At 42.1% G+C, this 20986-nt stretch overlaps 1 protein-coding gene across 3 annotated transcripts in view; it reads right to left on the bottom strand.

Moving 5' to 3' along the window:
* drosha (drosha ribonuclease III) overlaps positions 1-20986 on the bottom strand; it is a 146420-nt gene that overhangs the window by 114352 nt on the left and 11082 nt on the right. For all 3 annotated transcript variants that reach the window (XM_085171598.1, XM_085171597.1, XM_085171599.1), the window contains exons 6-14: positions 20273-20433; positions 13547-13627; positions 11554-11640; positions 11330-11416; positions 8799-8870; positions 8374-8455; positions 5331-5405; positions 4050-4219; positions 754-878 (exon numbers count right to left, since the gene is read on the bottom strand). In XM_085171598.1, the coding sequence (XP_085027724.1) occupies positions 754-878; positions 4050-4219; positions 5331-5405; positions 8374-8455; positions 8799-8870; positions 11330-11416; positions 11554-11640; positions 13547-13627; positions 20273-20433 (940 nt within the window). The remainder of the gene's footprint in view (positions 1-753; positions 879-4049; positions 4220-5330; positions 5406-8373; positions 8456-8798; positions 8871-11329; positions 11417-11553; positions 11641-13546; positions 13628-20272; positions 20434-20986) is intronic.

Below are 20986 nucleotides of genomic sequence, written 5' to 3' on the forward strand. Positions count from 1 at the left end.
GCGGTAGGAAATCCTTTCCGCTGGTCTCTTACTACTCGTTTCTGCATCGGCTAATGATGTCCCAATCCATCCATAAATTTGTCGTTGTCTGCCGCTTTGAGAAGTTTGACATGGCAGCAGGGTGCACGGGGATGAAAGTGCTCAGTGGACAGACTGTTAAAACGTGGCAGCAGGGGAGAGGCGACATTAGTCAGAGGGAAGAAGCAAACTAGTTCTGCCTAAATGGATTCCCTAATGATCATCCTCTTGTTTGCATCTTCATCACCACCATTTCCCTCCCGCACCTCCCCCTGACTGTTACGCTTTAAACCCGACATTCGAGTTAAAAAAGAAAGCCACAGGTTTAAATTTAGCATCAGAGTGCAGGAGTTGTGTGCCGACTTTTGATTAGCGATGTTGTTGCATCTCTTTGAACACCTCAGAGACTGCCGCTCACATGATCTAATACGCTGCTTTTGTTAATTATGCAGCGGCACAGTACAGTATTCCCTACTGCAAGACCTCCGGTGCGTGTATGTTGCATTACTATTCGCGAGACAAACCGCGCCAGCTCCCGCCGCGGAGGCACCCAGCGGAAACCTGGGACCCGTGACCACGCATGTAAAAATGTCACGCCGCTCGTTTCCTCTTCCTCCCCTTCTCTTCGACATACGCCGCTCTCGTGCGACGCCGCCGGTTCTTCTCTCGCCACCGAACGAGGGGGCCGGTGAGCAGCGGGGGAAGACATTTATCTGTGCATGTCGGCGGTCTTACTGGGGGTCTCCAGCGTAGCTTAACTGCGCGGGCCGTATCCCAAAATGAACGATGATGGGGAAAGTGATGACGTCTGGGTTGAACTGCTCCCTGTCCAGTTGGTCGATGCGCACCGAGCTCGGTTTCTACAGGGGGGGGGGAGAAAAACAAAGAAGTCAGCACAGCAAGGAGAAACATATTTACATAGCTACCGGGCAACCATCAATCAGTCACCTGCTGCCAGCATGTGAAATAAAAAATAATCCACCCAACATAGGTGATCTGTCACAGGCGCATAATGAGATGAGGCCCAGATTGTGCTCGTAGCGTGAGCGCAACAATGATAAAGCGACGCCGGGGATGGCGAGCTAACTTCCGACGCTCTTATCGGGGAGGAGATTGACAGGCAACATGTCCTCGTCCGACTCCCAAATCACAGTTAGCCTGTCAGGCGTGCGGCGGGATCAGAGGAAGGGGCCGCGGCATAAGGCGCGCTGATCTGCATGGCAGATGGCTGGAGGCCGGCGCTCACCTTGACATTAGCCGCGTCCGCCCGTCGCCGCCTGCATGCAAACTTTGATTAGAGAGCGAGAGGTCGGCGGGCAACTTTGATTGTGCCGTTAAAGCGACATAATCAGGTTTGATTGGCGGCGTGATTGCCCTGTTTACAATCCCGACAAATACACTGTAAATGCTAATTCGCAGATCTTAGGCCATTTAGCGTCCTCGGCTCCTCCGCCTATGCTTTAATGCACCGTAACAGATTGAAAGGTGATGGCGTCGGGGGAGCCTCGCGTGATTGGCGTCGGATGCTTTCACTCGGAGCAGCATGTGACCTTGGTGTAACGCAGCAGGTGAGGGCTTTTCACAGAGCGGGAGTACGGACGGGCTGACCTACACCACTTAGCCCTGAAAGGACATTTTTATTGATTACGGAGCGCTGCATGGTTTACACTTAAACACCTGCAAGAAAACACTCGTGTTCGCTATCAATTATGTGACTGACGGAAATGAGAATGCCGCTGGTTTGGTTTAATTAATCTATTGATAAAAATGCCTGGTTGCAGTGTATTTTTCCAACTTAATTGCAATGTTAGCTGCAGTTTAAACTGTGTGTATAATGAGCCACTTTATTGCCATCTGCTATTTGCTGTGCTTGTTCTCTACTACTTTCCCACTTCTATGTTTTTTAGAATTGATTGAGCCATTTTGTTCTATTTAAGCATTTTTAAGCTGCTTTTATTTCATTGAACACTTTTCTTTTATTATACTCCGTTTTACTGCGCTGTTACTTTTTGGATTTAACAGAAACTTCCCACCTCAGATTTATCTGAAAGAAGTCGAGGGGAAAGATACACTTCCTTAAAGTAATTATGCATGACGACTTAAGCTAGGTCGTTCCCGTTTTTCAGGATAAATATCTGATTATATGGCTCTGTGAATGTGGTCGCGCAGCTCATTGGCTGCTACACTCATATAAGAGTATTTCAAAACTTCATACTGGGTAAAACGAGAGAGAAACATCACAAATTTTGAGCATAACATTAACACAATCTTGCTCTTTCTAAAAAAGTTCACATGGAGCTGGCACACGGTGTCATTCCTGGGGAATATCACAGTGAAGTTTCCATATTATACCCTTAATATCTGCAAAATCGTTCAGCAGATTTGGACTGTTTTAAAAGAAAAAAAAAGTCAGGTCCCTGTTTATGAGAAGCTGTAAATCAAACATCAGTCCCCTGCCTGCAAAAATGTGCTTTCTGCAGGCCTTTAAATTTGCTGTCAGAGATCAAATTTAAAGCATCCATCATTCTCTGTTAAGCTGACACCGCTGAGAGTCCGTATTCATAGAGCCACAGTAGCAGGTATTTACCCTAAAACATTCGAATGACCGAGTGCAAGTAGTTTTCGAGATAATGAAATTGAAAATGGCTCCTAAAAAGATGCGACTGCCATGGCTTGAAAAGCATTTTGGAGAAAACTAATAACAGCAGGAGCCTGAAATTTTTTTAATAAAAATCCGAGATGTTCAGGTGGGAGGCATTTCATAAACCGACGTAATGTGTGTTTTGGCTGCTGTTACAACACATCTGGGATAATAAGGCCTTCGGTTTTTCTTTCCTCCCTCTCGTCCTTGCTACAGAGTGGCGGGCCTAAATTGACCCTCGCCAGGCCTCACAGCGGGAGAATAAAAAGAAATAAATCCAGATGCAACAGCTTGAAGAAAGTGCAAGTGTAAAAAAACAAAAGGTATTATGAGTTCGTATGTTTTGCCTGCTCAGCTGATCGGCTACACGTGTTAACTAAACCAGAGTGCCAAGTTATTCATGGCTGCATCTCAACAAGGTTAAACTTGATTCGATGTACCGCTGCTGCTAGAGCCTTCGCTATTTTATCTTTAACCTGGAAGCGGGAAATAAACACCCTGAGGTGAGTTCACGCCGTCACCCACCGAGCACGCGCACAGCTGCTAGCGCTACGCTGATTGAACTCTCGTTCCCGACCAGTCGCAGCCGCCGGGCATGACAACTTTCCTGTTGGAAACTCTGCCCTGGACTCGGGGAACTTGTGATTGGCATGTTTAAAATATTAATTTTCTGGCATGTTTTACAGACAGCACACAGGAATGGCAGTGATTTAATCAAAGCTTAAGGCGCTGGGCTTAGAGCTGTAAATATTTTAAAGCCATGCTTGGTCAGAGAGAATGAAGAGGCTGTAATCAGCCGCCCAAACAATCGTCGATATTGGAAAAAGCTTCCTGGGAGTGTCGTGATCCGTTGCTTTGACCCTTGCCTCTGATAACTCTGTTTTCTTCAAAGAGGGTAAAGCTCCAGACACGACCTCTTTAATACACTTTGTTTGACTGGCGGTCTAATCTTTTAAGTTGAGCGCAGCAATGGAAGACCATTATACACCCACGGTATGGAAAGCCTGACAGCAACAATTCAGTTCTGCCAGGAACAGCAGTCGACTCGATAACTCACCCACACCAAAGGTTACACAATCACATTCGCTGCTCATATGCAACATCCTTGCTAGCAAGGACATCTTCACCTTTTCCCAGACGCAATTTCTGTACCTCCTTCACAATGTGGGCCACAGGAGAAGGTTAACCAACTTTGACTGCGACATAAAAACCTTCCCGCCGTAATAGTGCCGATGACAACAAACGCCCTGGGCATAAAAGGTGAGGCTGCTCGTGTCACAGGCTAACGGGAGCATCCTCATTCCTGCGGTGTCTGAGGGGATGCGCAAACGTCCTTGAAACGTCAGACAAAGCCACCTCGGTGTCGTAACAAAGAAGCCGAGGGCCTCACCATGCCCGGGTTGGTGACGATCATGCCCTTGCACTCCTCGGCGTACTTCTGCCACGCCAGCTCCTCCCACTGCAGCATATCTGCAATCTCCTCCTCGGGGACCAGGGGCTTGCTGCTGCGTAGTAGGTAGAGCAGCACCTGATGCATTGACAGCACCTCCTTCCCGCCATCTGAGACATTTCATAAACACAAAGAAGAAATAAATGAATAAAGCCACGTATGCATAGAAGCTGAAGACAGAGTTCAACAGATATTTATAGTTAATGGGAAAAAAAGACAAATGTAAAAGCCTCACTGCAGTTATAGGAGGTTAACCGTTTCTCCGAGCATCCATGTGTTGTTGTATAAAAGAACGCTGTTGGAGAATATTCTCTGTTTTATACGTCTAACCCGCCTCACCTCTGCCAACTCTCAGTTTCTCAGCGAAAATATACTGTGAAAATGTCCCCGTGCATTACAATGGCACTGTTCAGGAAGTGCACAGGTGAGCAGGGGAGCTGATGCAAGGTCGGACGGCGCGCGATACGTGAAGGCACATAATGACACGCTTATAATAACAGTCCGCCCTGAATTACAAGATCAGAAATAAGCCGAGAGGCACCGCGCACACGTATGCATGTGCAGAGCAATACAGCTGAACACAAGCGTGCAATCAAGCAGGTCAAACAGAGGCAGTTTAATAGACACTCATGCAAAATTGATTGACCTCCATTTCAGATGGACACAAACCAAAAAAAAAAAAATCCACTGTCCTCTCAGTCCGGGATGCATTAGGACTAATGCACACCCCGCGACTCTAAATTCCAAACACACCGTCATCGTGCTCTCACTGCAACTCCCCTGTTTGCTCTCTGCCTCTTTCCCCTTTACAGATCACATCAGAAACACTGGATTGGGTCTTCTGGCGCTTTTGTAAAAGAGACAGATAAGTGTTTGTACCCGACTAAATTGGGAGAGCTGGGAGAGAAATTGTTTTTTGATGGAGAGAAAGTAGGTGGGCACGGCTGTCATGACAAACGCCGCGGTAATATCATAGTGCACCAGCACCATCATGTGCATCGAAGATGAATACCAGGCAGACACGCAGAGGCTCAGGCACTAACTCCATCTGCCATTTTACCGAGAACGAAGCACAACTATCACCATGAGTGTAAAAGCTTTGAGTGGATATTGCTGGAGGAGAGTTTTTTAGGGTTTTATGCAACGTGAGACAGCTTAAGAATTAGAGACCACCAGAGGGAGACAAATAGCAAAAAAAGAAGGTTCTGTGACGAGTCCTACCGGGCAGAAATCTGACAAAACGTGGCATGAAATGGAAACGTGGGCATCCAGAGACCTCACCGTCAGACTCCGGATCTGAAAAAAAGACATTTATTAATGACACAGTCTTACGTGCTTTTCACTCATTATTAAGAGTCTAACTTTATAAAATTGAAATGAAGACCCCAATTATTTAAAATAAGAGTTATTAATAAGAATTCAAGCTTTTCCTTCATATCATGGATGTGACTCTAAATGTGAATCACTATGTTTAATATTTAAAATGTTCTCTGTATGTGTAATGACTGCAAAGGTTAGACTCATATAGGATTAGGTGTTGGTCGCCAATGCTCTCTGCCCCCATCTTATCTCCTCATTATCACTCTGACAGGTATAATATAAATGCATGATCAGTGCACATTGTTATCAAAAGTGCAGCACTGTTGTAATAATGGGGAAAATTACATTGTTTTAAACACATTTCAACACAGTTCTCAACAGATTTTAACCAAGGAGAGAAGAAAGCATAACTTTATTAGTAAGCAACAAAAGAAATCTATTATTTAGTTTTATGAGCCTTGTTATCCAACTATATATGCATCCGAGAAAACGTTACAGCAAGTAAGTTTATAACAGAATGCAGTTCCTCAAATGGCCACTGGGGGCTGACACTAAAAGTGAGTCCCGTGGCAAAATATATTTCACAGTATAAACTTTTTTTGTTTTTTTTAAACTTACCTGTCAAAAATTATTACTTTTAAAGTTTTAAAATGAGAAATTTGGCCATAGTGATTGACAGGTGTCTCAGCAACGTTATAGTGGATTAAAGCTAACCTTAAAACTAGACGAGTCATTGTAAAACTTTGTAGTTTACTGAAAAATAGTCTAACAAATGAGTTTGTACGTACAAAACTAACTAAAATCACATTAAAAAGACAGTTGATCTTTAGTTTTAGGCTGTTTTATATGGGGATGTATGGGAATCACCATACATCCCACGATACGATATTATCACAATACTTAACGCACAATACGATATTATTGCAATTTTTAAAAAAATTTGGCGATATTCAGATTCTGTACATAAAGGTAAACTTGATCAATATTCATTTTATCTAATATCTAAGTCTCACTCTCAGTCTTTCTCTCATTTCAGTCAGTTTATTGTTGACAAACTGAACGGTTTGTATTACAGTCTAGTCCAACTTATATATAACTTATATATTTATAGCTATTCTGAACTATGCAATTTATGAAAACTATGCAGCCCCTTCAGCAACTGAAGAATTTGAAAGTAAATTAAAACAAAATATAATTTTACATTAAATAAAAAAGTTTTAAACTTAATTAAAATAAAACATGTCTTAAATTAAAATAAGTAAACTGTCACATTTGGACAGTGAAGTAATGTCAGGATTCTTGCTCAGAAAAAGGATCAACATGCTCTGAAGTCAGAGCACAAAAACTTTTTTTTGTAACAAAATATCGATTTCTGCTGTCCCTGTATCGATACATTATTATAAAACAAATTATCACGATACTACACAGTATCAATTTTTCCCCCACCCCTAATATATACACACATATATATATATATCTATATCACTGTCGCCTCATCTGTAACAAGAAAAAACGTAATTAGAAAAACTGGAGTTCCAAAAATCGACCTCTTGCCGATGGTGTCTGTTCCCCTTTGGATCACTTTTAACGCAGCTACCGACCAAATGATGGGGCTTGAAGCACTCATCTGAGAAAGGTGTGCTCCACTTCGGGTGAGTGAAACACTGAGAGGCAGTCTGTTGCAGCAGCTCATGATGTTGTTTTTAATGACTTCAACATAAGGTTGATTTTCCTTGCTCGCTGCGTTTTAGGCAAGATCGAAACGGCCGCCTTTTGTCTCGCAGTGAAGTTTTAAAAGCCTACCAGTGTTTTAAAATTGGATTACACTTTTGGGAATAGCGAATCTCTATCAGCTGATTGCACTGACAGTTCTACCACCAGGAGCGAGGCTTGTAATCCCAGAGAAGCTATGAAGGAAATGACCGTCTTTCACAGCTGTTCCACGGAGGTATCGGGACAATAACACGGAACGAGCTCGTTGGGCTGATTAAGTGTAGGCGTGTAGATGAAACACTCACACTTCCTGGGACCACAGAGTACCTGGCTTCACACGTAACGTTATTCTGAACAGTAAGAAGAAATACGGACGGACTGCAGTGGTTGTGGTTTAAATGTCAATGTAATCGCAGACATGTTGCTGTGAAGAAATGCTTCTGCGCACTAACTATCGAACTGCTAGCTGTTGGAATGCATCCATTATAGTGGCTGAGGGAATTGCTCTGTTTCAATCCCGTTTACATGAACACAGTTTGGAATTCTCCATCAGTGGATACAAGCATCACCCAAATGGTAATAGATCCTTACCAGCCTCCGCACCGCTTACTGGAGATGCAAGCGTGCAAGCATTGTGGTATCTATAACAGACACCACAATACTTCTATTCATTTTAAATTTAAGCTCATACTAGACCTGATTTATCGAGCTCTTCGCTTTCTTGTATTTTCTATTTAGCTGAACAAGTTCTTTAGTGTACGATTTCAACTTTTCAGAGCTGTTTTGTTCAGTGAGTCAGATTTTATTGAGCCAAGCTGGCTGCTTTAACAAAGTGCATTCCCACCTTTTAACTCTTAATGCAGGTTTGTGTGAGTGAGTTTGTGTGAATGCAGTTTGCTAACAAACCTTGCACCCTCTCATCTAAATATGGTCACTTATGTCGAAGAAAAAAACCCCAAAAAAACAAGACAAATTGAGGCTTTTAAAAAAACAAAACTATTATACACAAAAAATATTTCCATAAAAATAAAGGATGGCATTCAATAAGATGCCCATTTGGGTATTTCTGTAGCGTCCAAGCTGCAATTTGAGATAATTTCCTCTCATTTTGTGACCCATGCGTAAGAGATGCTGGTAGAACACGCTGCAATTTACAAGCGACAATCACCGATAAAGCTGGGAGTTTCTGTGATCTGTGTGTAATTGCGAGCCCTCGCTTTGGGAATCGTACCTGTCAGGTTCCAGTCATAAAGCTCAAGAATATCCCGGAACAAGTAGGAGGCAAACAGCTCCAGGCCTCGGACGCAGTAGTTCTGTACAGGAGAGACAGCAGAGGTTTGTTATCAGCGCCGCGTGAACACACAGTAGCAGCATGCAGCCGCAAAGACTACCCCGTAATGTAGATATGATTGATAACTAAATCCAGTTCTGAGACTTTATCACATAAGCCACCTTATTGATACAATCACCCTCAGCGGGTCAAAAGGAAGCTCTTTTTCCTCTTCTAAAAGGATTAGCACCTTCACTCATCCGAGCGCTGAGGTGCGAGAGTTACACGGAGCTCAGCGGCGCTCAGTCTCAGCCGTTTGAGATAAAAACAAAAGGGGTGAGAAAGGGGAGAAAAAGAGCTGGCAGATAAAGTGGGGTTTTACTGACCTCCGGCGCCATCTCCTCTATGAAGTGAATGGTGTAATCTATGTTGAAGCGGATCACACGGCACAATGGAATCTGTGATGATGAAAGGAGCAGAGGACGAGAAGAAGAAAGGACAGACCGACTCATTACCGTTAGGCAGAGGTCACAGCTTTGCAAGGAAACTCATTAAAACCTTGTTTTCGGGGTGTTTTTTTGTCTTCAGTGGAGCTAGCTCACATCTGTTGGAATATTTGGAAACCACATGGAGAAAAAACGCAACTCAAACACACATGTACAAGTGCTCTCCCCCCACTCACTCGTGCAGGCGTGAGCACCTGACTCTTGAAAATTAACTAACTGAAATCATGCTAAATAGATAAGCCTGCTCTTCTGTGTTTAATCTCCCCAGTTACACGGTCTTTGTTGTTAGAGCGCAGGGGTCCATTTTAAGAGATTAACCTGGGAGCTACTTTCATTCTTGCCCATCCCAGCAGCCAACTAGCAGGGGGCTAATATCACCAGACTCTGCGGTTCCTAATCCCCGCACCGCCACGAAGAGTTTACCCCAGCTTTTAACAAGGGCCGCGTAAATTATCCAGTTCAAATCATGCCTAATCCTCTGGGTTCTTTTCGAGCTAGAGGGGATATTGACCGAGTGCTCTAGTATTCAAACGCGCAGGAAAAAACACACACATACGTAGAGAGGGGAGGGAAATACACCAGAAACGGCGTTTGGTGATCCCCTCGGTTGATTTCTCTCCTTTAAAACTTCCACTTTGGGGACGGGGGAGAAAGAGAGGCTCCTCTCAAATCACAGCCACTCTAGTGTTTGACAGTCACTGATGGGCCTTCAAAAGTGAGCAAGAGGACTCTGTGACAAGGTCAGCCCTGGGAGAGAGGAGCACTTTGTCCACGCGACAAAGAAGTCGACCCGAAGCCAAGAGTCGATTTGAAGTTATTTCTGACAAGAGTGGCTAAAAGGAGGAGGGATGGTCCACTTAAATGCTGAACATACGAAAAAATGATGTGTTGCCTCAACAGACACGTAGAAGGTTGAGAGTGTCCCATCACAGCCAATCTAGATCTGACTGAGCCGCACAACTGATCGTGGGCCTGGGCTATTTAAACCGCAGGCGTTCGAGCAGGCAGCCTCACACATAAGAGGGAAAAGGGAATAAAAAAAACGAAGAAAAATGTATTAAGAAGGATAATCTATCAGTTTGCTATTGCAAACTACTGCAACTCCACCCATATAAATCAAAACTAATGCCTGATTTTAATTTGGCTGATGTCCCCTTGAACAAAGTCTCCTTGTGTGGCGCTGACATGCTTCCAGGGTTTTCTGCTATTTTTAGATCGCTTTCTGGAAGCTCCATTGTGACTGCTTGCACAATGATGTGCGCTGGATCTCTTCAAATGTATTAAAGCAGTGACCTTTCAACTGCTTTAATACATCATTTCATTTCGTGAAAGAAGGCAAAACCCTGCATGCAGCCACATCAGGTGTGCAAGGTGGGGAAATGAGGGAAGATTGAGATGGTGTGGGGGAAAAAAAACGCTGTATTTTCATGTACCATTACACGATGGCACAAACTCAGGTGCTATTTTCCCCGAAATCCTCAGATGCCTCAAGTTGGAGTTGTTATTGAAAGTCTGACCCTAGGGGACCATGACTTGGATGCTCTTGGACAAACTCCTTACCAGATCTACTGCCCTCAGGTGTGGAAATGGAAGGAAGAACAACAACAAGGGAGCAGTCATACTGCAACCTCACAAAGTGATCTTAAAGTAAAAGCAGCAATAGAAGTGGTCCAGAGATGTGCACGGAGATGATGTAAAAAGGAATAATCAATTACATTTAAACCCCTGATGTGTTTTTGTTTCTAACTGCACGGACTTCAGTGACTGGACTTTATATACAGAGATTACACATGTGGTTCCTTTTCCTCTTGTTGTTTTTGACCTCATGTAGCTGCAAGGTAACTGATGTGCAAGATTTATGTATATTTGAATACCTCTTGCAACCCTACGGTTAATGAGCAGGATCCTAGTAATGAAGCCCTAAAATATCACCAATAAAAGAAACAATCCACAAAAAACACTTTAGCATTTTTATGTTCGTGTATCCTGTTTCTACAAGACAACCTTTTGGCCTTTAAGTCATTAGTGAAGCTGCACATAGTACTTTCTATGAATAACACACTATATCAAGCATTTGTGCAGAAAAAGACTCCCCCGAGGTGAAAAGTCAATGAGGAAGTCGTAACCAACCCAGTACACTTATACTTCACCTTTGCGATGCTTAACGTGACACTTACAAACGAAATAGAGTAAACTCAGTGTGACACTCGCCTCCGAAAAGCTCGACGCAAAAGGAACTGCCGACTCCGAACGAGTAAATAAATAAAAATAGAAACTATAAAACACAACAGCATAACTGAGAAAAATGACTTTACACTGACACCCACTGTTACTGTCAACAACCTGAGAGTGCTGTGGTGGAAAATTCATGGCTTACCGCCCGAGCTGCTAACAATTCAAAGCAGGCTTACGTTAGTGAGAGGAGTGTGGGAGAAGAGAGAGAAGCCTTCAAACAGGTACTCGTGGTCATCGTACTCAATCACTGTCGGCCTGTCGGTCTGGAACAGAAAAGAACAAGAACAGTCTCACGAGCACGCAAACACGGCGCTGTAGTTTAGGTAGAGTGCTGTGAATATAAACAATCAGAACAATGCGTTAGCATATATTCAACCTAGTTTTAAGTTTTAAGTTATACCAGGAAGTTGGTGGGAGGTGACACAGTGATCCTGTAGTGGAACAGTTTGCCAGCGTTGTTGTTCATTGGACGGCACCGTTTCACAGGCTGGAAAAGATTAAAAAAGTCAGTATTTGACACCGAGGTGTTCCTCTGTGCTCGACATTTATGAGCGAATTTAAGTAAATGTAACTGAAACTCCCTTTTTTCCTTTATAGACCCACAAGACAGCAACTTTAACGATGATGCGAACATCAAAGTCTCAAAAATTGCAGTTCCTCAAATGGCCACTTGAGGCTGGCTAACAATAACAATAATAACAACAATAACAATAATAATAATAATAACAATAATTCTTTATGCAGCGGTTCCCAACCCCTGGGCCACGGACCGGTACCGGTCTGTGAGTTATTTGGTACCGGGCCGCGAGGCTCGTGTGTAATATATGCTTTTCAGGGTTTTTATGGTTAACTCGGGTTAACCATAAAAACCCGAGTTAACCAAATGAGTTAACTCGGGTTTTAACTATAACCCTGTGTTATAGTTTTATTTTGAAAGAAATATTTACACGTTACCATAGCGACCAGAGAACATTAAGGGGCAGAGAGGAGGATGTTACTCTCATTGTTGTTGGCGCATTTCAGGAGAACGCTGCTAATAAAGTTACACAATTACACAGTGAATTTGTGTTTATTACTATATTTACAAAATACCAAAGTTTTTGTCTTGGTCGCATCATTTTACTTTGTTGTATTTACACCTTAAAGGCCGGACCATGAAAATATTGTCTGACAAACCGGTCCATGGCACAAAAAAGTTTGGGGACTGCTGCTTTAATGAAAACAACACTGACCAAGACAGCGATTAGCCACAGCGGCTAATTCCATCTTTTCAGTCGACTTTTAAAGTATTTTAATTCCAATCTGTCATTCACCTTCTTGGTCCTTTATAATCAAGCCAAAAAACATTCAATTTATACCGATTTGGAGCGAAAAAGGCATCAAAATGTTCTGATTATGAAGGTTAAACTACAACATATTTTCCAGTTTTCTTGAGAAATTACTTAAGCATATACAGTGGATTGTTCTGCTAATGGACCCTTTATAGGATTTCACTCATTAGCTGGTTGAGGCGACCGGAGAAAAAAAAGGGAGGGGGGCATTGCTGTTCCCTTCTGCAGATGAATGCAGTCACGCAGAGGCATCTTGTTAAGTGCAGAAGTAAGTGAAGAGCAAAGCATGTTTGCAGAGGTTATTATGAAAGACAAACTGCTGGTATGAGTGATGAGTAAAAGCTTAATTGGCATCCTATAATGAGCATAATTATAAAGTCAATACACATTAGAAACTTATTAAAACAAATAATTGACTAACAACTTCCAGGTCAACAAAGAGCAACAAGAAATTAACGCACTAATTAACTCGAGACAGATTTTTAAGACAGAAAATATTACTAAAAAAAAAAATCAATCAATCAATCAAATATACATCCCTAAACAAGTGAGTATGGAGCAGACATGTACCCGCCTTTGTCTGGAGGATGATGCACATTTACCACTATTTAACGAACCTATCATTGGTTAATAAACTCATTAAGGATTCATTAAACAATCCAAGAGTTTGATCATTTCCTACTGGGCATAAAGGCAAAAGAAACTGAACGACTGAGCTTTTTGTAGATAAAATGCATTTCACTTGTTAGATGAGCACGCGGCTGGTGGGAGTTCTAGTTCCAAAACACAGCAAAGTAAGAAAGTGAGTCATAAAAGAAAATATCTCAGTGTGTGGAAAAATAACCGATGAATCACTCGGACGCAACTCCCCAGTCAAATTTCCTGAAATGTAATATCCTTTTGTTATTTAAGACGCTTCTGTCTCACTTATCGTGCCTTTAACACAATAGAAGATGGCCTCTGTATAGAAAATGCATTTAGCCTGACTAAAATAATGCCCTTGCCCCCGCGTGGCACAACTTCAAGGTTATGAAAGGGTGATTTATTCATGGCGTGTCATACCTCTTCCCCCGGGTAGATGCTGTGGCGGATCCCTGTACGTCTGGCCTTGGCACTGCACTTACACAGGGGACCATCATTCATCTGGACAGAAAGAAAATACGTAAATCAGACAGAACTGCTTCACTTGCCGTGTATAACACAGGGGCTGCTCAACATTTTACATCTCTAAACTGCAGACTCCTGACCTTTATTTCTTAGCTGCAGTTTGAAGTTTTGACTTTTTAAACTTCACTTTGTGACACTGTCTCCGCAATACATATCCTCACAATAAAACTGCTGGCCTATAAATTTATTACACACTGTCTTTCCATCAAGTGGAAATGACATTTATTCAAAGCAGAAAGAGGAAGAGTGCAACTGACATAGACGAGACAACAATACCCAGAATACCTAAAATGTGAAAGTCGGCTGTCCTGTCACCGCAACCAAAAAGCCAATAAAGACCCAAACCAGGAAACCTGTGAGCCAACCACGTTCCATTGACACGAGGGTCACGGCAGTTTCAAGTGGTTGGTGGCAGACTTATTCACACATCAGTAATTTCCCTTACAGTAAAGATGTAGCTAGGTGTATCCAAAACATGAATTAGCGTGGCATTGTTCACTTCATTGGCTTCCTGTTAAATCCAGAATTGAATTCAAAATCCTGCTCCTCACATACAAGGTCTTAAATAATCAGGCCCCATCTTATCTTGATGACCTTGTAGTACCATATCACCCTATTAGAGCACTTCGCTCCCGCTCTGCAGGCCTACTTGTTGTTCCTAGAGTATTTAAAAGTAGAATGGGAGGGAGAGCCTTCAGTTTTCAGGCCCCTCTTCTGTGGAACCAGCTTCCAGTTTGGATTCGGGAGACAGACACTATCTCTACTTTTAAGATTAGGCTTAAAACTTTCCTTTTTGCTAAAGCATATAGTTAGGGCTGGACCAGGTGACCCTGAATCCTCCCTTAGTTATGCTGCAATAGATGTAGGCTGCCGGGGATTCCCATGATGCATTGAGTTTTTCCTTTCCAATCACCTTTCTCACTCACTATGTGTTAACAGACCTCTCTGCATTGAATCATATCTGTTATTAATCTCTGTCTCTCTTCCACAGCATGTCTTTTATCCTGTCTTCCTTCTCTCACCCCAACCGGTCGCAGCAGATGGCCGCCCCTCCCTGAGCCTGGTTCTGCCGGAGTCTGCTGGAGTTTCTTCCTGTTAAAAGGGAGTTTTTCCTTCCCACTGTCGCCAAAGTGCTTGCTCATAGGGGGTCATATGATTGTTGGGGGTTTTTTTTGTATCTATGAAGCACCTTGAGGCGACTTTTGTTGTGATTTGGCGCTATATAAATAAAATTGAATTGAATTGAATTGAATTAATAGTATTAACTGATAACTTCGCAGTTCTCCTTCTCTTCTAGGTCTAAGTACAGTCATTAATACGTTTTTGCCTATAAACCCGTCCTCCCTGCTATTAAAGCGGTCTATAGTACAGTCAAAACTCCAAGAATACTAAAGCATTATTGTCTGTTTAATTTGACAACAATGGGTAGGATTTAGCTGCCTTGCTTTTCCGTGTCAGTCAGCAACAAGTGTTATAAGTAGCTGTGGTTTGATTCCTGGTTCCACCAGTCTGCAGATCCTTGGGCAACAAACCGAATCTCAAATGGACCCTGATGCATCCATCAGTGTGTGAGTGTGCATTTATATTTGATAGGTACAAAGTGTTTAAAGGCACAGAATAAAGCACTGTATGGGTGATTGTGGCTTCCAGTAAAAGGGATTTTGAGAGAAGTGCTATATAAATACCGGTCCACTTACAAAGTTGATTCTTTCATTCATGAACGAAAATGCTCCAAACTCTGTGCTTTCAGCTTCTTGCTTTTTGAATTTAAGGAAAATGTTTTTTTTTTCTCTTTACTATAGAATAAAAATAAATAAATAAATAGTCTGTAATTGAAATTATCTTTATTTAGTATTCTGTATTCTGTAGTATTATTTGTTGTGATTTGGCGCTATATAAATAAAATTGAATTGAATTGCTCTGGTGCCTGGATTGAGCCACTAATGAAGCCGTAGGATTGTGTTACTTTTTCTGTGGATACTAGAAGTCCAACCTGCAGCTGGAAAAGCAGATTGTTAGATTTGGCTGGTGAGTCTATATATGTGCTTTTTTATGTCCCACTGAAATAAAAGTTATGGCTCTTTTCACATTTATGTAGACAGCAGCTTCAAAATAAATGCCCAGAGGCTCTGCTGGCTGCTGAGTTTGAAGACTTCTTTATAGAAGGACTTTGGTTGTATATGCTGTTAGTGGTTTCAGATATTTACAAAAAGACTTTAGAAGCCAACAGGGAAGAAATGGAGTCCTTACTGTAGCTACACTTGATATTTATGGCCACAACAATCAACTCTTACATTCTGCTTTTTTCAAATGTTTTTTGCAGTCTTATCGAGTTGAAGTCTGTTGTGGAGTTAAGTAATGTGCAGATTATTCTCAGTTCCAACAGCATAGCTGGTACGGTTTCTTTCTTCTTTATTGGATTATTTAAAGTCAGTATTTATTTTACCTATGTGGATCTAACACAGATGGATACTGGACAAAGGTGCAATGATCATATGGATGCCCTAAATCCTTTTTGACAAGTTTTCTTCTACTCGTTCTTCTTCTACTCTTTAATTACAAAGCCATGCTGTTGTAATAAACGTGGCAGAAATAAGTCAGGCTTTACTGGACAGCAGTTTATCTACCGTCTTAAAACTAGTATATACTCTCACAGGTAACTTTATAAAGTTACCTGTAGGGATGGGTACCGGTATCCGGTGCCATGATGGCACCGGTTCTGACATAAACGGTAGTAACCAGACCGAAAAGCAGCGCACATTTCGGTGCTTTATTTCGGTGCTTTTTTTTCCTGAGATGTCACACACTTTGAATTCTAGCCAATCATTTTACGTTTCCGAGGATAGTAGGCGGGCCCTTTTAGAGCAGAGCTACAGATTAAAAATGCCCAAGGCGAAGCGGTCAAATGTCTGGCTGTACTTCACAGAAAAAGATGCAAACTCAGCAGCCTGCAACAAGTGCTTTAAGCTGATACTATGCAAAGGAGGTAACACCTCAAATCCGATGAAACACCTGGCGACGCATAGCGTTTTTTGTTTTTTTTTAAAAAAGCGCCGTATTTGATAGCTTGCTGCGAGATCTCACACCGAGCACATCTACTGCGGGTGTGGTGGTGACGGATGATGATGGCAGCAGCAGCCGTTCTTCTCTGCGTGAGTAGCTTCATGTTGTTCGTGTATAATTTACATTGAGTAGGCTAACCAGGTTATTACATTAATGAATGTAAGGTGAACTAGCAAACACTGTCGTAGTTACATGCAGCTGTCTTCTTGATTGATGGCAGATACTCCCTTCACCCTGGCCAAAAAGGCTAAAATGACCAAAGAAAAAGTGGAAAACAGTTAAACATGAGAGGTTTTTGGACAAAGTTTGTGTTTTTTTTTCCCATTGTTTAAGCACTGCTTCCAGCCAAGAGTGATACCATATATGCCCTATAGCTGCAGAAAAGGTCAACATTGTTATCTTTTTACAAAAAAAAAAAAACAGCTGAGGTTTATGGACCAATTTTGTGTTTTCCATTCTTTAAGCACCGGTTTGAGCACCGTTTAAGCACCGGCACCGTTTCAAAAGTACCAGTTTGGCACCGGTATCGGATAAAACCTAAATGATACCCATCCCTAGTTACCTGTGAGAAAGTTACAAGCAGTAGAGCATAACTGTTCTACTGCTTGTTATGCAAACACCTAATGAGCCAGTGAGATGGCAGCAACTCAGTGCACTTAGGCATTGAGACATGGTCAAGATCCTCCGGTGAAGTTCAAACCAGCCACCAGAATGAGGAAGAAAAGGCAGGCTTGTCCAAGTATTTCAGAAACTGCGGATCTACTGGGATTTAGCTACGCGACCACCTACAGTGTTTACAGAGAATGGTCTCAACAGACAAACTATCCACTGAGCAGCAGCTCAGTGAGTTGACAAGAGTACATCAGTAACTTAAATAACGCCTTCTTTTAACCAACGTTTTCAGAAGAGCACATGTCGAACCTTGAAGCAGATGGGCTACAGCAGCAGAAGCCCACACCAGGTGCCCCGCTCCTGTCAGCTACGAACAGGAAACTAAGACTACAATTCATACAGACTCATCAAAGTTAGACAACAGAAGACTAGGGCTGTTCGATATAACGATATATATCGGATGACGATATAAAAACATCTATTGTTTCATTTTACGCTATCGTTTGTTTCGTGGTGTCGTAAAATAAACTGTTTACAGCAATATTTTTTCATGTTTTGATGGTCACTGTAGTGGCTATATTCATTTCTTAAAGTTCTCTCTTTATCTTATATTTAATATAACCACACTACGGACGGACAAGCGCCTGTTTTTATGCGTTGTCGTTAGCAACAACGACGGTAACACCATCGTGTGTCCGCTTGTTTATGTTCCACATAAACCTTTCACAATAAAGCTCAAGATCCTGTTGAGACTTTTCAAAATAAACTGAATCACGTGAAAGAGCAGATTATTTACGGATGAGAATTAAAAAAGAGCCGTCAGGTGCTAAAAAATAAACCTTAGACTCAAACGTTAGAACAGGCTTTTCCCCGCAGCACGCCGTGTAATAAATACTCACAAAGAAAACGGCGGCCGTTACAACTTATGTCTAAAAATGTATCGTTTCATGCATCGGTTAAAACACTCGACTCCAGCTACATGACGCGCAGCTGGAAACACTTCACGCAAGTCGAGCTGCCCAAGATTCACAGAATTTACAGAAAATGTTACATTTTTGTGATTTATATCGTTATCGGGACGATAGATGTCTTATATCGTGATATGAGATTTTGGTCATATCGCACAGCCCTACAGAAGACTGTAGAAACGCTGTCTAGCCCAATGAATCTCGATTTCTGCTGCGACATTTGGACGGTTCTAAATTGAATGAAACAGGAAAGCATGGATCCATCTTCCCTTGTTTCAGTTCAGGGTGGTGGTGGTGGTGGTGGTGTACTAGTGTGGGATATTTTCTTGGTATACTCTGGGCGCCTTAGTGACATTGTTAATGAGCATCGTTTAAACACAACAGAGCATCATTACTGACCACGTCCATCCCATGATGACCACAGTGTACCCACCTTCTTATGGCTGCTTTCAGCAACATAATGTGTCACAAAGCTGAGATCCTCTCAAACTGGTTCCTTGAAAACAACAGTGTACTCAAATGCCCTCCACAGTCACAAGATCTCCATCTAATAGAGCTGTGGTGGAATGGGGGTTTCACATCACGCATGTGCCTCCAAAAACTCTGCAGCAACTGTGTGATGCCACCATGTAAATATACATCAAAATCTGAGGAATGTTTTGAGCACCTTTAAATTTAAAGACTTCTACAAGCAAAACGGGTCCAGCCTGTGTGGAACTGCGAGTGCATGTGTCAGGAAAATGTGTTGTTGGAGACACCTAGTGTTACGGCACCATAAAAACAGTGGTTTGGCAGGTGTTTGACATGCTTCGATATCTGTGCACGGATTATGACAACTGGTCGAAACACACATAAAAGTGTGTCACTGAGATCAATGAAGGCCAAGATCAAAACCAGGTGGAGTCTGACCTCTGAGTATTGTGATGATGGCTCATGGATTGGATATTCAATCTTTTTATATAAATAAATATCAGTTAAATGGAGGAAAAACACCAATAATAACTTAGTAATTCACACATTTAGTAACTAAAATATGGGAATGTGATGTTAAAACTAAAGTACTGTAATTTCCTAAAAAATATAATATATTATTTATGTTGTCTGATGAATCTATTCGTTATTTTTTGTCCTGCAAGGACACTTATTAAAGGCATACATAACATACATACATATGAGAGGCCACCAGACATACATAAACGTATGTGTAGACTCAGTGAAATCTGACAGATTAAAAAAAAAACTAATTACTGAGATTGCAAAGTCATATTTTGCTGATGCAAAATTCTGCTTGAGGTATTAATTCAGGATTACTTGAGTGCTTTTCTTATAATGCCTGTGGTCTAATGCAAAGTGAGGTCTCTGCAGTTTTCCTGCTTTTATTCACAATGCAGGGCCAGTATCAAGTCAATTTCACATTGCACAGCAGGAGCCAGCACATCAGATTACATCTAAGTGCTGGAAATAGTCTGTTTGGTTTTGGAGAGGGTGCTTCCTGGGTAGAGAGTACAGGGGGGGCAGGAGAGTTAACATCATCAGTTATCACATAGGCATAAATCACAAGGACTCTGATCTAGAGAGCTGGCAGGTTAAGGACCATTTAATGTCTGTTCTGGCTGCAGGGGACATCTGCATTGTCACTTGTTTCTCTGTGGGGTGATGTCTTTGAAAGTTCTGGGCTGTAGTGCACGTGTAAAAAAATATGTTATTTGATTGATTTACTTTAACTTTTAAAATCATCGATTCAAAAATGTAAAGTCAGCTGTTGTCGAGAGACCAAATGTTTTGGTTAAAGGTTTCAGCCTGCCTGTGCAGCTGCCTTATCGTTCTCACATCGACAGTATGTCTTCCAGTATTTCAGGAATGCTTTCAGATTGAGATACTCCGTATGATTTAATACTTTGTCGGACATGAATTCATGAGATATACACAGAAGATAGAACAATCTATCCTCGGCATCCTTTTGCTAAGACACACTAACCTCCCCGGGGTCATTGTACCAGAGCTCCTCGTGCAGCCGGTCGGGGTGAGCTTTCTTCCTTTTGATCTCAGCGATGACATCAAAAACCTCTGAGTCAGAGCTGCTGGAGCAGGTGGTTCCTTCGCCTTCTGACTCACAGTCTGAGTCGCTGCTGCTGTCATCTGAAACCACAGTGCAAGAAGGTCTTTAATCACGCGAATGCTACGCGGCTAACGATTAAAACTAATTCGGCGAGCCGGAGCTGGTCGAGTGGTTAAGCTCTTCTGCTCGGCGGTGCCCTCGCAAAGTATTACACTCACAAGGCAGAGTCAACGTAAAGTAATCTGTCAAAATGCTTTAAAACTGTGCGCTCGGGCTCTGCCAACTCCTGAAGAGGAATACTCACCCCGGCTGTGTAGATGACACAGCAAACCTTAAGATCTGTTACCTAATTTGCACTTGCTTAATCTTTCGTTATGCAAGCAAATATAGTTTAGCATGACTAACAGCTAACCGTGGTGGTTTCGTTGTCTAAACACTGTTGTTCATAACAATTTCCAATTTTCATGCCAGTTGCAGATTTTAATGCATCCGTGAGATTAAAAGCGGGGTGCACTTGCCAAAGTTGACATCTGGCACTCGTGTTTTCTCTCCTCCTCTCTCACTTGTCATTCTCCCTCACCAAAAACAAACCTCAAACCAAAATGAGGATTATAATTACCATTCTGCTGAATG

The sequence above is a fragment of the Neolamprologus multifasciatus genome, chromosome 9 (assembly GCF_963576455.1).
Source record: "Neolamprologus multifasciatus chromosome 9, fNeoMul1.2, whole genome shotgun sequence".
NCBI classification, from domain to species: domain Eukaryota; kingdom Metazoa; phylum Chordata; class Actinopteri; order Cichliformes; family Cichlidae; genus Neolamprologus; species Neolamprologus multifasciatus.